This window comes from Fundulus heteroclitus, chromosome 8 (assembly GCF_011125445.2).
Source record: "Fundulus heteroclitus isolate FHET01 chromosome 8, MU-UCD_Fhet_4.1, whole genome shotgun sequence".
Taxonomy (NCBI): Eukaryota; Metazoa; Chordata; class Actinopteri; order Cyprinodontiformes; family Fundulidae; genus Fundulus; species Fundulus heteroclitus.
In genome coordinates, this window is record NC_046368.1 from 15,092,132 (window position 1) to 15,104,964 (window position 12,833).

The window sequence follows — 12,833 nt, forward strand, 5'->3', positions numbered from 1 at the left end:
TGTAAACCACCTTGCGTATGGAAGTATGGCGTCCTCGGCGAAACAACTGCTGCTCGGCCGAAGTTTACCGCTTGGCTTTTCACGCGAAAGCGATGAATAAGCACGTAAGCCGAGAAGGCGGATTCGAAGAGCTCGGTGGCCGTGAGTGCCGCGGAGGGCTTGCGGAAAGAGTCGCTGTTGTTTGGCCCCGGCGGACTTCCCTGAACTTCTCTTCGCCTCCTTGATTGAAGCGCCATCCACTCCGGGTACCAGAGGGGGAGAGACTCTCCGCAAGACGGGGAATAGTGGACACGGAAGTTGGAAACTTAACTCAGTGGCGCAGACTTTTGGAGAGCCCCGGCGGCGAAGCGGGAATGCGTGGCGTTCGGACGCACTTGTCGAGGTGTTTTAGTGCACTTGTCCGAAATAGTTCGTCGGGAAGCGGCAGCAAGAGCCAACTGTTGGCCGCTCGAGGTGCGTTCAGGGTCTGTGCGCTGCATGCCTCCAGCGGACGCTGGTTAGCTTTCATGGCTTCGGCTAACCAACTATTTAAGTGCCCCTGTGACCATGTAAGTTTTTATACGCACCAACCTTCACTTTGAACTTTTGTTGTTGTTGTTGGAGACTGTTTGTCGCATTGCTTTTGATTAAAACAAAAATTGCCAAAAGGAGAGCAGAGTTAAAGGTACTGCAGTCCTGCGTAGTATTGTGGGGGAAAAAAGCTGGGAAATGCGGAAATATTTACATCCATGTCTAAATAGACGAGACAACTAGTGACTAGTGTAGAAGAAAACATTTGTCTTTTTTTTTCTAAAATACAAAAAGCAAAACAGTGTACTAAAAAATACAACTAGATTTATTTGATTAGATGTTTGGTTTATCTACCACGTCCAGCCTTATCTGAATGCATACATCACATGGTCATAAAGTTTTATAGGCTTTCTTGCAATCTAACAAATTTATCTACAGTTTTTGGGTTTATTATAGCGTTAGACCTATAGAAAAGCAGACATATAGTAAAAAAATACATAGACCAAACAGGCCTTTTTCCTCCCAAATCCAATTTCCTGTTTTCTTGGAGGGCTGACCTACTGATTTATATTTTGACAGACTTGGATGTTTTATTTTTATTTTTTTTATTTTGTTATAACACCTAAAAAAAACTAAAAGGAAATACACATACATAATTTCCCATGCAATCCCTGCATGGGAAATTATTGTTTTGCTAAAACTTGAATTGATTATGTTAGTGAAACCCCAAAACTTAGTTGCTAGGATTCTTCATTTGGCTCTCTCTAAGCAATATTAATTTACTGTTGCATGCATAAGAGCATAAATAAATGTAAAAAAATAAATATAGCAGGTATATGGAAAAAAATATTTAAAATGTTTTTTATGGTGTATTTTGTATGTGGGGGATTTATAGTTTGTTTTTATTTATTTTTTTCTATTAAAATTTTCACTGATGCTTTTAAACAAAATACCCCAGGTTGCAGTTGATATAGCTTAAGAGATGGTATTTTTTTAGTGCAGCTAGCTCTGAAAAAGCTGAAATCTTGTGTATAATTTGCGATAATAGACCCAGTAAAGACTTTGTGTTTTTGCTGACTTGGCTTAAACTCGAGTCACATGCAGAGGGATGAGTCGCAGGAAATCCAATCACACTGCTAGTTTTCCCTTTATCCAGTATAGATTAAACATGTGGTAACAGGTCTGAGAATACAATATCCACAAGTATGTTGTCCCTTCTGCAGGCTCCGCATGTATAGACAGTCTTTATAGTCTTAGCTTTTGGCAGTAGTGCTCTGCTGCCCCCTGTAAACATTAAAGCTTTGTTAAATTAATATTTAACACACTATTTCTAACTTGGAAACTCAGTTTATGAAGTGTAGAAGGTTTTGGTCTGGTTTATGTTTGCAGGGAAGAGTTAAAAGTACCAAAACATACAGAGGTTTTAAAAAGTTGCTGTTTTAAAGTGGCAACAAATAAAAACATCTATTATTTTTTTCCGCCCTATGGATAAAGCCTTTTTAAGGAGATGCCAGGGAAGCTATCAGCCCCAGTTTTAAAAAACAAATATTAGATCATGTCATACAAAAGTTTTAAAATAATTTTTTTGTTTTTGTTTATACTGTGAAACCAGGGTATTTTTAACCCAGGTTAACATGGTGGATAGAATCTCATACCTTAAGAAATTAATTTTTCACAGAACAGATGTTTTTTTTTTTTTTTTTATTTATTTATTTATTTTTTTTCTCTCCATCACTATTGAGTTGTAAATGCACTTATTTTTCTTTCAGATTCCCCTGAAATGCCTTGTTTTGTCTTGTGAAGCACAGACAGCCCACTAATGTGTGACACGCGAAGACATACCGGTGTAACTTTGATCTGCTCAGGTGACCTGACTCACCCGTTCTGAGCCAGGGAACGGGTCTCCTGTGTTCCCCCCCTCCCGATCCTTCTCCCTGTCTGGCACCCAACTGTTGAACGGGGGAACAACAGATACCAGCTTGGATAGTCCCGGCTGCAGCCTGGCCCCCTGCCCTTATGGGGCAGCAGCCGGGGAAATTAGTAGGGGACCAGAGGAGACCCAGTTTTCCAGCTTTCATCAAAGGGGGAAAGAGAGACTCCACACGCCATGTGAATGTTTTCGATAAACACGGTAAAATTCAAACTTTTTTTTTTTACATTTTTATTTTTTTTATTTTACAAACACTGAACAGCTAAATGGTTAACAAACATAAATCTAGAGCAATATGTTTAGTTTCGTGTGTATGTTTGCATAGATCTACAGTTACATAGTGTAATGATGCTCTGTTTTCTGTTTCTAAGTTACCGTATTTTTCGGACTATGGAACACTTGAAATCCTTAAATTTTCTCAAGAATTGATGGTGCACAGCGCTTTATAATCCGTTATGCCTTGTATGTGATGACCTTTGTGCTTACTGACCGATTTTATGTGGTACAGTGTGTTCAAAAATGTGCTAAAAGGTTGAAGTACGACCTTGGTAAGCAACAAAGCCGCTCCGTTCAATGGATATTCGGAGCGTTACGGTACTCTGTGTCACTACCTGATCGGACCCCTGAGCTGTCTACAAGACCGCCTGACTGTAATGTTTAAACTAGAAGTGCATTCACGTATAGAGCCCCACATACTCGGGTGTAGTTTACTCTGCGGAGGTCCACGCACAGTCTGCGCCAACTGCGTGCATACAGGTACGTGCAGAACAATTTTTAAGTGGGAATTGTTGGAATTTCCCACAAGGAATGTAGGCAGTGGTACATTTGACTATGAAGGATAAAACGTCTGCGGAGAGTCAGCGCGGAGTCCTCGCAGCTCACAGTATGTGTACAGTATGCTCGAGTATGGGGAGTTAATTCAGTATAAAAGTTACTTTTATTCAGGCCTTATGTTAGAAACAGGGCGGTGTAGTCCAACTCCTCTCGCTCAGGAGAGAGCTGTGTATGTGAAGGGGCGGAGTGGGAAGAATATTTAGTGCGCCTCATGGGCCGAAAAATCCTGTTTGTTTACAGTGAGCTAAGGATGTGCTGAGGCGAAGACTCCGGCTACGCTTGAAGTACTGGGAAACAACTTTATTAGCGGACCAACGCGTTTCGGCCTATGGCCTTCAACAGGGTCATTGCCAGCCAGGTTACGAGTCGAAACGCGCTGCAATATTAAATCTGTTTCAAGTGTTGCCGGAGTCTTCCCCTCACCAAATCATGCACCTTGGGAGTTGATGAAGTTTTGCCAGAAATGTTCGGCTCTCAATAAACGCAGGTTTCCGTGTGGCAAATAAAAAAGACAATTCATGCACCTTAGGTTTGCAACTACTGTGACAGTCAGTTTTATTAGATTATTTTTTAAATACTTTTGTTGGTTTTAGTTTTTCTAAAAATGTTTTATTTAACTCATCTTTCTTTAGAAAGATTATCAAAATAAAATTTGACATCTGGTGTTACGTTTGTAGGTTTAGTTCTGTCTGAAAAGTGGTTGCAAGAGTAAAACATGTGCACACGGATTCATAAGTTTATAGAAAACCAGACCAAAAAGGGTCATAACTAGAGCCTAGGAAATTGCAAAGGAATGCTTGTATTCAGTAAACTATTATAATTCAAGCGGCGTGCATTAACCTTTCCTAAGCCAATCGGATGGACTCCACCTGGCCCTGATGCTCAGGTGTTATATTTAGATTTTTGGGTCCAAGATGCTAAAGCTCATGAAAACTGAGGGGAGGCTTCTTGATCACAAGAAGAGTGAGGAAAGTCTAGGTAATGACCCAATATCGTCATCACAATTTTCAATAAAAATATAGTGATTGCACTTTTTCCTGATATCGTGCAGCCCCACGTATTACATCAGCATCGAACCAGCTGCATGTGTAAAGCATGCAAGAAAATATTTAACCAACCCAAAGATCGTTGATAAAAATAATACAGCAAGCAGTTTACAAAGAAACACTCTTTCTCTGGTAAAACCTGGCGTTAAGACATCCCAGGAGGACAACTCCAAGAGAGCAATTAGAGTCTAAAATGAGAAAGTAGCTCATGGACAACTTGGGATGGCAAACTGGAAACCTGGATTAAATGTATATGTTGAATTACTCCAGAATTGCTATAGTCAACTGATTAGCTTTATTGCTGTCGGTGTTATCGTCTAGTGATTTATTTTCTATTTTATTTACAAAAGCAATTGGCACAGTATAGTGTTAAACATTAGACCTATCCCCATTTGCAAATGGGGACCAATGGAGGCTTTTGTGGTGCTGCAGCAAAGCTCTTGTGTGTGTTTTCAGCCTGGTAGTTTACCCGTTTTCCTGAATTATCGCTATCGCAAAAATACCTGCTTGTCATGTTTCTAATACTGACGGTGAAGGCACAAAGCCTCAGTGTGCCCCACAGTGTCAAACACCTAAAGCCTTACTTGGAGATGATGATCTCCAGGTAAGGAGCCGTTTACCTTGAGGCAGCATACATTTATTCGCCTGTTTCCGTTCCCTGCTTGTTGGAGCTTCAGTTTTATTTCAGTTGTCACGTCAAATAAAGTGACTCTGAAAGCTGGATGGAGGTAGGAAACTGACTTATTTTGAAATGTCACTCATAAATAGTAATTGTGACCATATTTACATTTTTTATTTTTCATTTATTTAAGCAGGTAAATAAGACTATTTGCCAATGGAATAAGATTTTTTGCACTAAAAATAGGAACAATTAATCTACATCATTTTATTTCAGGTGAAAGGTATCTAATAATCTTATTTTAGGGGTAAATATACTAATTCCATGGCCCATAAAGTTATTTAACTGCTCAAATCAAGGTAAAATACACTAATTTCAAGAAAATGTTACTTTTAGTTCTTTTTTTATAGTGTAGTTTAGGCTGGAAACGCCTCTGATGTGCTGTATTTCTGTTTATTACCCAGAATAGCAGTCAGGTCAGGTTACAGGGATTCTTGTAAATTCACTAAAGAAGTAAAATCTGTTTACTTTTTCATTTGTCAGTCATGATTTATCTTTTCATAATTTGTTTTGACAAAGATTGGCTTAAGATCCTTTTTTCCACGGTGTGTCAAATCTAAATTAACCACTGAACGCAAGGATTTGAAAAAAATGACCTTTCCCACATTTTGAATTGAAAGTGTTCAAAAGTGACAAAATACATTGTTTGAATGCGTTAAACCGTTATTCTTTCATAAGTAAATTTGCAGATTGATTTTAAATGTCATCAGCATGTTGCAACAAATTTTGGCAGGATTGTGGTGGACCGTAAAACTTGTCAGAGCGGTCTGAGTCTATTATGTCGTGACTTGTGGAGAGCATACTTTAGATCTGCAACACTGAAACAAGAGCACTGTAAATCACCTGCAGGTAATTGCTCAGTAAAATATTTTGGGCTATATTTTGATCTTTGCATTGAATGTACATGTTAGTTATATTGGTTATGCCCTAAAGCCGAGGTGGGCGTATGCCACTTTTGTTGCTGGTTCTGAGTGTGGCGTCTTGCAGATCTTCTGGCTGATTCACGCAGACTGATTAAGTCTGACAAAAGTAACAAGTGAGGAACTGATCTGGTACTTTTTTCGGTAATTGTTATAAGGTCATAAACCGGATGAAGTCAAACAGTGTAGAGCTGCAGCTATTAATTAATTAATCTGATACTTACGAGCTACAACAGACATGTCAAAGTTTTTTTTATTTTTTTATTTTTTTTGTGGAGGCCTCCTCCTCAAATATCTCCTCCTCCTTGGCCACTGCAATTTTCCTGCCCACCACTTAGTCAATTTTTTGACTCAAATATTGGTTTATACATGCAAACTCTTTCCAGTATGTGTTTGTTTAAAAAAAAAAAAAAGGGACACCCTGGTTGTAAATATTAATCCAGAAAGAAATTGTCAGGATGTCTGCATAATCAAATTAGTCTTTTTGATCTGCACAAGCATAAAGAATAACCCAGACCTCCACCGATGCAACCTGAGTGCAATAGCGTTACTGTTTGATTATTAAAAACTTTGTCCATTCTAAGAACATCTTGGCATCATAAAAATACAGAATTTAACTTCCCCATTGAGGTTGTTGGAAATCTTTGCATAAAAGGGTCTAAAGTCCACCAGACTGCTTACAGTAATGTCAGGTGCAATGTTTTAGGTCATCATTTGAAGATTCATTTATTTTTTTCTTTTAATTTGCCTCTCTAATCCTGTGGGATCACAAAGCTTTATGCGTATTACTCCAAAAACCAAACGCAGCTTTGCGTCCATCCGTTTGTAATGCTGTTTGAAGAAAAAGAAATATACCCACCTGGAAACATATTGTTGAAGTTGTGCTAATATGCTAAGCTAACAAATAATCATCTCCGATTTTTCTCACATAATCTCCTTTCTTTTCTGTTACACCTAATGCAGCTGATCATTTTAACCACCATGAACCATTGCATCAAAAAATAATTATTTTATTTTTTACTGTGAGAGTGCAAAGAACGAATTGGCATTTAATCATATATGATTCAGATACTCTGGTAGCAGCATCAGAATCTATGCCAGCTTCTTTGGGACTGGATTATTTTGTAGTAGTGCAATGAGGTGGAAACAGTCATGGAATCTGGAAAAACATCTGAAAAAAGCTAATATCTTTGACTCATTAAATTCTAATTAAATTAAAACTCTGAAGGTGTTGTTATAAGGTGATGGAACAAAGTCAAGCCGCCTCTGTTCCTTTTTTTTTTTTAAACCTTTAATTTTTCACATTTTTGACAACGGAGCAAACATTAGTTTATGCTTTTGTTAAAATAGAATGAAGGTAAAGAGAAAGTTAGTAGGCTACACCATCTAGCAATTATCATGTTATGTAGTTTTGATATGGTTCTGAAAGTTTTTAAAGCCAAATGCAAACCTACACCACATAATCCAGTGTCATTATTTATTAAATAACGATAATGAATGATGAAGTAAAAACAACTTTTTTTAAGCTCTAGGCTTAAGATATGTGCTTTTATTACACATTCTTTATTAGATTTTGCACACCCTAGTTTATTAAAATGTGCAAGGGTGTCTAATTAGGATCAGGGCAAATATACAAATTTAATATTTCTAAATACTCAAAATTTGCCCTAAATCAGCAATGGTTACATTGATAAATGGCTTGCTAAATTTTTTTTGCCTCTTGCGTTGGAAAATCTTCTTTTGCGAAAGAGCTTCAGTAATTTAAAACTAACTTGTATATCGTCTTCGCAGGAAAACTCTACCCACTCACTCAAAAAGTCTTGTTAAACGCACAGGGGGGCATGTCAAGGAAGGTCAGAAAAACAGAACGAAACCTTTTGTTTGTCAAAGAGGTCAGATTTTGCAAAGGGTCAGTTACGGGCCATATTTGTTTTCCCTTTCTGCCCCCTTTCCCTTGTGCTGAGCAGGTTTGGCCATAAGAGGGGATGTGAGCAAGAGAGAAGGGGGGCAGCAACAACAGCTTTATGTTTTTTCTCTCTCGCTCTTGGTGAGCTTTAGCTTGTTAAAAGTGGGATAACCAGCCACGATGCTGCTTCCCAGCAGGCAGGTTCAGACCGCTGCGTGCAGCAGCCTGGGAGGGAGACATGAGGCAGTAAAGGGGGCAAGCAAAGACCTGTCTCTGTTCTTTGGCTTCTCTATGTGCTGTACACTGGATTGGTGTGATATGTCACTGGCTAGCTAGCACCAATTGTAATTTTTGAGAGTGGTTGCGAAGCCCCGGGAATATTTTCAGCTGTCTATAATCCTGTGTTTAGTTAAATAAGTACAGTACAGTTATTAAAATCATGCAAACTGATGGACAATGGAATAAATTACAAGCTATTTTACTAGGCATGTTTTTAAAATAAGTTCAAACATAACAGATTCAATCTTATGACCGTCTTTAAAATAAAAAAAAAGGAAGTAAAAAAACAGCAACATATGGTCTAGATTTAAATTATCTATAGACATAGTGCTATGCAAGAATATTTATCCCCGATCTTGTCAACGTATTGAACACAAAGTAGCACATTGTTGGAAAAATAATTCCGTTTTTGTGATGTGCGTTTGTATTCGGGCCTCATAAATACAAACTAGTGCTGCCAAATGCCTTCAAAAGTGAGATCAGTGTAATTTATACGTAGCACAAGCAAATCTGTTCTGTGAGGGTGTCCGAGGTTTTTACAGAACATTGATGATCCTTGTAGATACCACAATTCTCACCTTTTTCCAGGAGTAGCAAGAAGAATATCATTATCAAAAGAGAGGCATAAGAAGTTCAACTGGAGGCCGACATGTTGAAGGTGTTTTGGTCATGCGAGAGCAAAACCCTGTGGTGGAAAACTAATGCTGTATGCCGGTCTTTCCAAACCAGCACCACCCTGGGACGTGGTGATGGCTGTCCTACGGGAGCAGGGAATGAGCCACATGTACTCAAAATTAATAATAATAATAAAAAATGTTAGGTGTAAACACAAATAGTCTTTAGACTATAAATCTATTACTGCTGACAGCTGGAGCATTAGAACAGAGAAGAGCGCTCAAAGGTTAAAAACCTACCCATAAACAAAAATGGTCCGTTACACCCATTACAGGATGCAAGACTTGAGACTTGGGGCTCAGGTTCACCTTCCGGTTGGGCAAACAACCCTACGCATGCAGGCAAAGGTACGCAGGGAAGGTTTAAATCAAAGCATAGTACAGTGTAAGGATGACCCGTGTAAAGTCCAGAACTGAATCCAAACGAGAACCTTTGTACACCTCTATGCGTCGTCTGTTGCATTAAATCCGGGTAAAGACAGTTTGTGCTTCTAACTTGAAAAAGTGTGGAAGTTTAAGCTGTGTCAGAGGGTCCAGTGGAGCCGATTTATGGCATCCTCGCTTCTGTCAGTCTGCCCCAGGGCAGCTTTGGCTCCAAATGTAGCTCACCACCGTCAGGTATGAATGTGTTTGAATGGGTCAGTGACTGTATTGTAGCACTGTAAAGCGCTTTGGGGTCGTTGGACTTGAGAAAGCACTATACCAGTATGTGCCATGTACCATTTATGTTGCTTTGAGATACAAGAAAGGATGTCTAACTTTTAGATACAGATATAAATGCACTCAAAATGTAGGTGAAAGTTGCTTGATGTGTTATAAATCAGCAGCCACAAACAGATGTCTGAAGTTCTTTTTACTCCCTTTTACTATCCTTATCCTTCTTGGAAGATGCACCTTAGCTTCTGGTAATAGTTGCACATCTTGTCATAACAGACCTGATTTATTTAGTGTTGAGGACCATCTCACAGTTTGGTTCTCTTAAGCAAACCATTTCTTTAGTAGCTCCAAATTTTTCATTAATGCCCCTGTTAGAATATTTATGAAAAGTTATTTTGGCATTACGAGTAAATGTATATCAGTTGTTTATCCCCATTCCCCAAACATGATTGAACCACCAAAGAAGAAATTATTGCATGCAGTTAATGTCTGCTTCAATTTCGTATTGAACCAAAGTATATCTGAGGAAAAAGGGCCCAAGCTGGGTTCGTCAGCCTGCCAGACGAGTTGGGTGACAGGAAATGCACCGACCTCTGACATGCCTTCACTTGCTCAGTAAGGGCACAGCAGAGCTTTTTTTTCCATCCTCGTGAACTTTAGCCAAGACCTTACTAGTAAGACGTCTGAGTGCTGGGCTGGCATACCATCCGCTGCTGTTAAATACTAAAGTGTGAGGACCAAGGGAGATCCCAATTTTTCCACATTGCGTGGATTTTCTTTCAAATGGGAGAAAAGTGACATGGAAAGAAAAACACATAAAGGTAACACAAAAAATAAATGACATTCACCTGACACAGATGAATAAAGTATGTCCCAAGCACAGGGCATGAAGCAAACGTATTGTTTTTAATGGAGAATAAAGTCTGCCTCTTTGGTCATGGAAGAGCTGTTGTCAGCAGAAAAACCAGTAAAGTATTCCTCAGATATGTAACGGTTTCCAGGAAGCACAGCTGATGACTTGGAACACCACTGTGTTAGCTAAACCTGTTCAATTGCTTGTTGATGCAAATAGAAAATTTGCCAGTTGTATGGCAGCAGCTCAATTCATTTAGCCATATAGATTTGCCGAACTATGAGTTGCTCAAGTTGAAATCAAGCATTGGTTAGGGACCAGAGTAGTAAGTCCGGGAATTTCAGACACTTGTGATGTATTGTGACCTGCACACCCAACTTTTGCCTGGATTTACAGAGACTTGCCTCAGAAGGTGGAGATATCCCGTGATCCGCAATTATCTGGACAAAAATACCTTCTTGAGGTAAGAAGAGACTAGACAGACTGGTTTGAAAAAATAAAAAGCCAATATCATCAGCTTGTTACAACCACTGTATGAGAGATACAATCTCTGTAGGCACATCATGCAAATTCTGAAGCAAATATGCTACGGCAGTAGAAGGCTATACCAGGTGCAATGCTTTCAGCAAAGAACGGGAATGTAATGCTACAGTTCACAGATTGTCAGCATAATGGGACAATAACAGATGGAAAAAGTGTTGCCTGATCCAGTGGCTCTCAATTTTAACTTAAAGGTATAGAACCACATTATATGCTTATAAAAAAGACCTCCATCTTGATAATGTTTTGAAGGTCCTTTTTGAGTCTAGATAGAATCCAGCACCGGGCGTGATGAGCAGATATAAATAGATGTGGCACCATCTATTTATATGGTATTGCAGAACTATCATAATGCTGATTTGCTTAATTTATAAATCAGTTGTAAATATTGCCGGACCAAGCCTGACTCTCTGCAATGCCTTGTAGTAAAGCGGCAGTTCGGTGTGATCGAAGACCAAGCATTATTAATTAAATACAATGATCTTCATCAACTTTAAGAGCCTCAGATGAGAACATTTCCTCACATCTATCAACTCTGTGGTCACATCTGAGCAACCGGTGGCTTTAGCTTCCGCTTCAGTGAACACCAATGTTCATACTGTATTCCCAGTGCAATTCCAGTGTTTTCCCTCTTGAGCTCATATTTTTTTTTTGTTTCACTTGATCTTGGACCATTTTCCATTTTTTCACTGGGAGATGCTAATAGCTGTTACCTGTTTCCTTGTTTTATCCACTGCTGCGCATGCGCAGTGTGATGCTTCTATTATTGTTGTTATAAATATATACGAAGGGCTTTATGTACTAACAAATTGAACAAAAACAAAGCATACCGTATTTTCGGGACTATAAGGCACACTTAAAATCCTTAAATTTTCTCTCAATTGATGGTGCACTTTATAATCCATTCGTATCGACTGAAATTAAGAAATATATCGTCGTATAACAAGAATAAAAAATATTTATTTTTAATCTTTAAGAGGCTCTGCATTTTTTTTCTCATTTAGCTTAAAGATTATAACTGTTAGTGATGTAAAAAGATGTCTGTGTGCAAGGTGTGTATTTGTGTTAGAAACTGCTTTGTGTGTGTTTGTATTGTATGGAGTACATTCTTCTCAGTAAGTTTTTTTTTTTTCCTTTCTTTTTTTTAAGCTGAAAGTTGAGGAATCCATACAGTCTAGACACCGAAATCTCTTCCCATGATTCCTTCTTGTTGTGTGCATGTCTCAGTGTGTCTTTTGTACAGCACACACGGCCATCACAGAGCACCTCTTGGTAATGTTCATCAAGGCCAGCTTTTAGGCCTCTGGCATGTCCCTTGACCTGGTTGGACATGTCTGTGCATTTATGAGGATAACGTTCGACAAAACTTCAATGTTCAAGTTCTCAACTCATATCCATCTCAGTTTTATTTACTACTCTAAATAGCTGGATTATTTTAGGATTTTTTTTTTTGTGCTTTAGTTTAATTTACTCATGTTAGTTTGTTTATCATAGTCCCATCAATGTTCACCTTTTCTTAGGAATTGTGTTCCTCGTGGTGCTGGAATATTTGCTATTGTTAGGGATGTTTGTCCAGTGATATGCTGCAGAGGCCTGTTCTGTCTGGGACAGACACGATTGTCCCCGGCCAGATGACGCATCACTTCCAATCTGTGTTGTTTCCTCTCATCAAGTCTTGGCCATGTGGAAAACAAATTTCCCTTTGTTGTCACACTAATTAATGACCAAACTCGACAGTTTAGCACAGAGAACGCAAGGGAGTACGTAGTTTTTCCTTGTCAGGTCCTAACACGTGTTTACTAATCTCTTGTGCTGTTGGTAGATGAAAGGTCCTGAATAATGAAACCAAACAGTATTTAAGGAAAGTCTCTCAAAAACATCCAAAATAAATAGACTTTGAGGGCATAATTATTGTGGTGAGGGTTGTTAAGACCAAATCTTCTATTGGGAAAATTGTGTGACCCCACTGAGTTCTTTGATATCTTGAATGTTTTTAGCAATGCTT

At 38.8% G+C, this 12,833-nt stretch overlaps 1 protein-coding gene across 1 annotated transcript in view; it reads left to right on the forward strand.

Moving 5' to 3' along the window:
* Nucleotides 1-241: 241 nt before the first annotated feature.
* abl1 (c-abl oncogene 1, non-receptor tyrosine kinase) overlaps nt 242-12,833 on the forward strand; it is a 44,418-nt gene continuing 31,826 nt past the window's right edge. The window contains exons 1-2 of the mRNA XM_012869190.3: nt 242-548; nt 2,376-2,641. Of these exons, the coding sequence (XP_012724644.2) occupies nt 2,527-2,641 (115 nt within the window). The 5' untranslated portion in view covers nt 242-548; nt 2,376-2,526. The remainder of the gene's footprint in view (nt 549-2,375; nt 2,642-12,833) is intronic.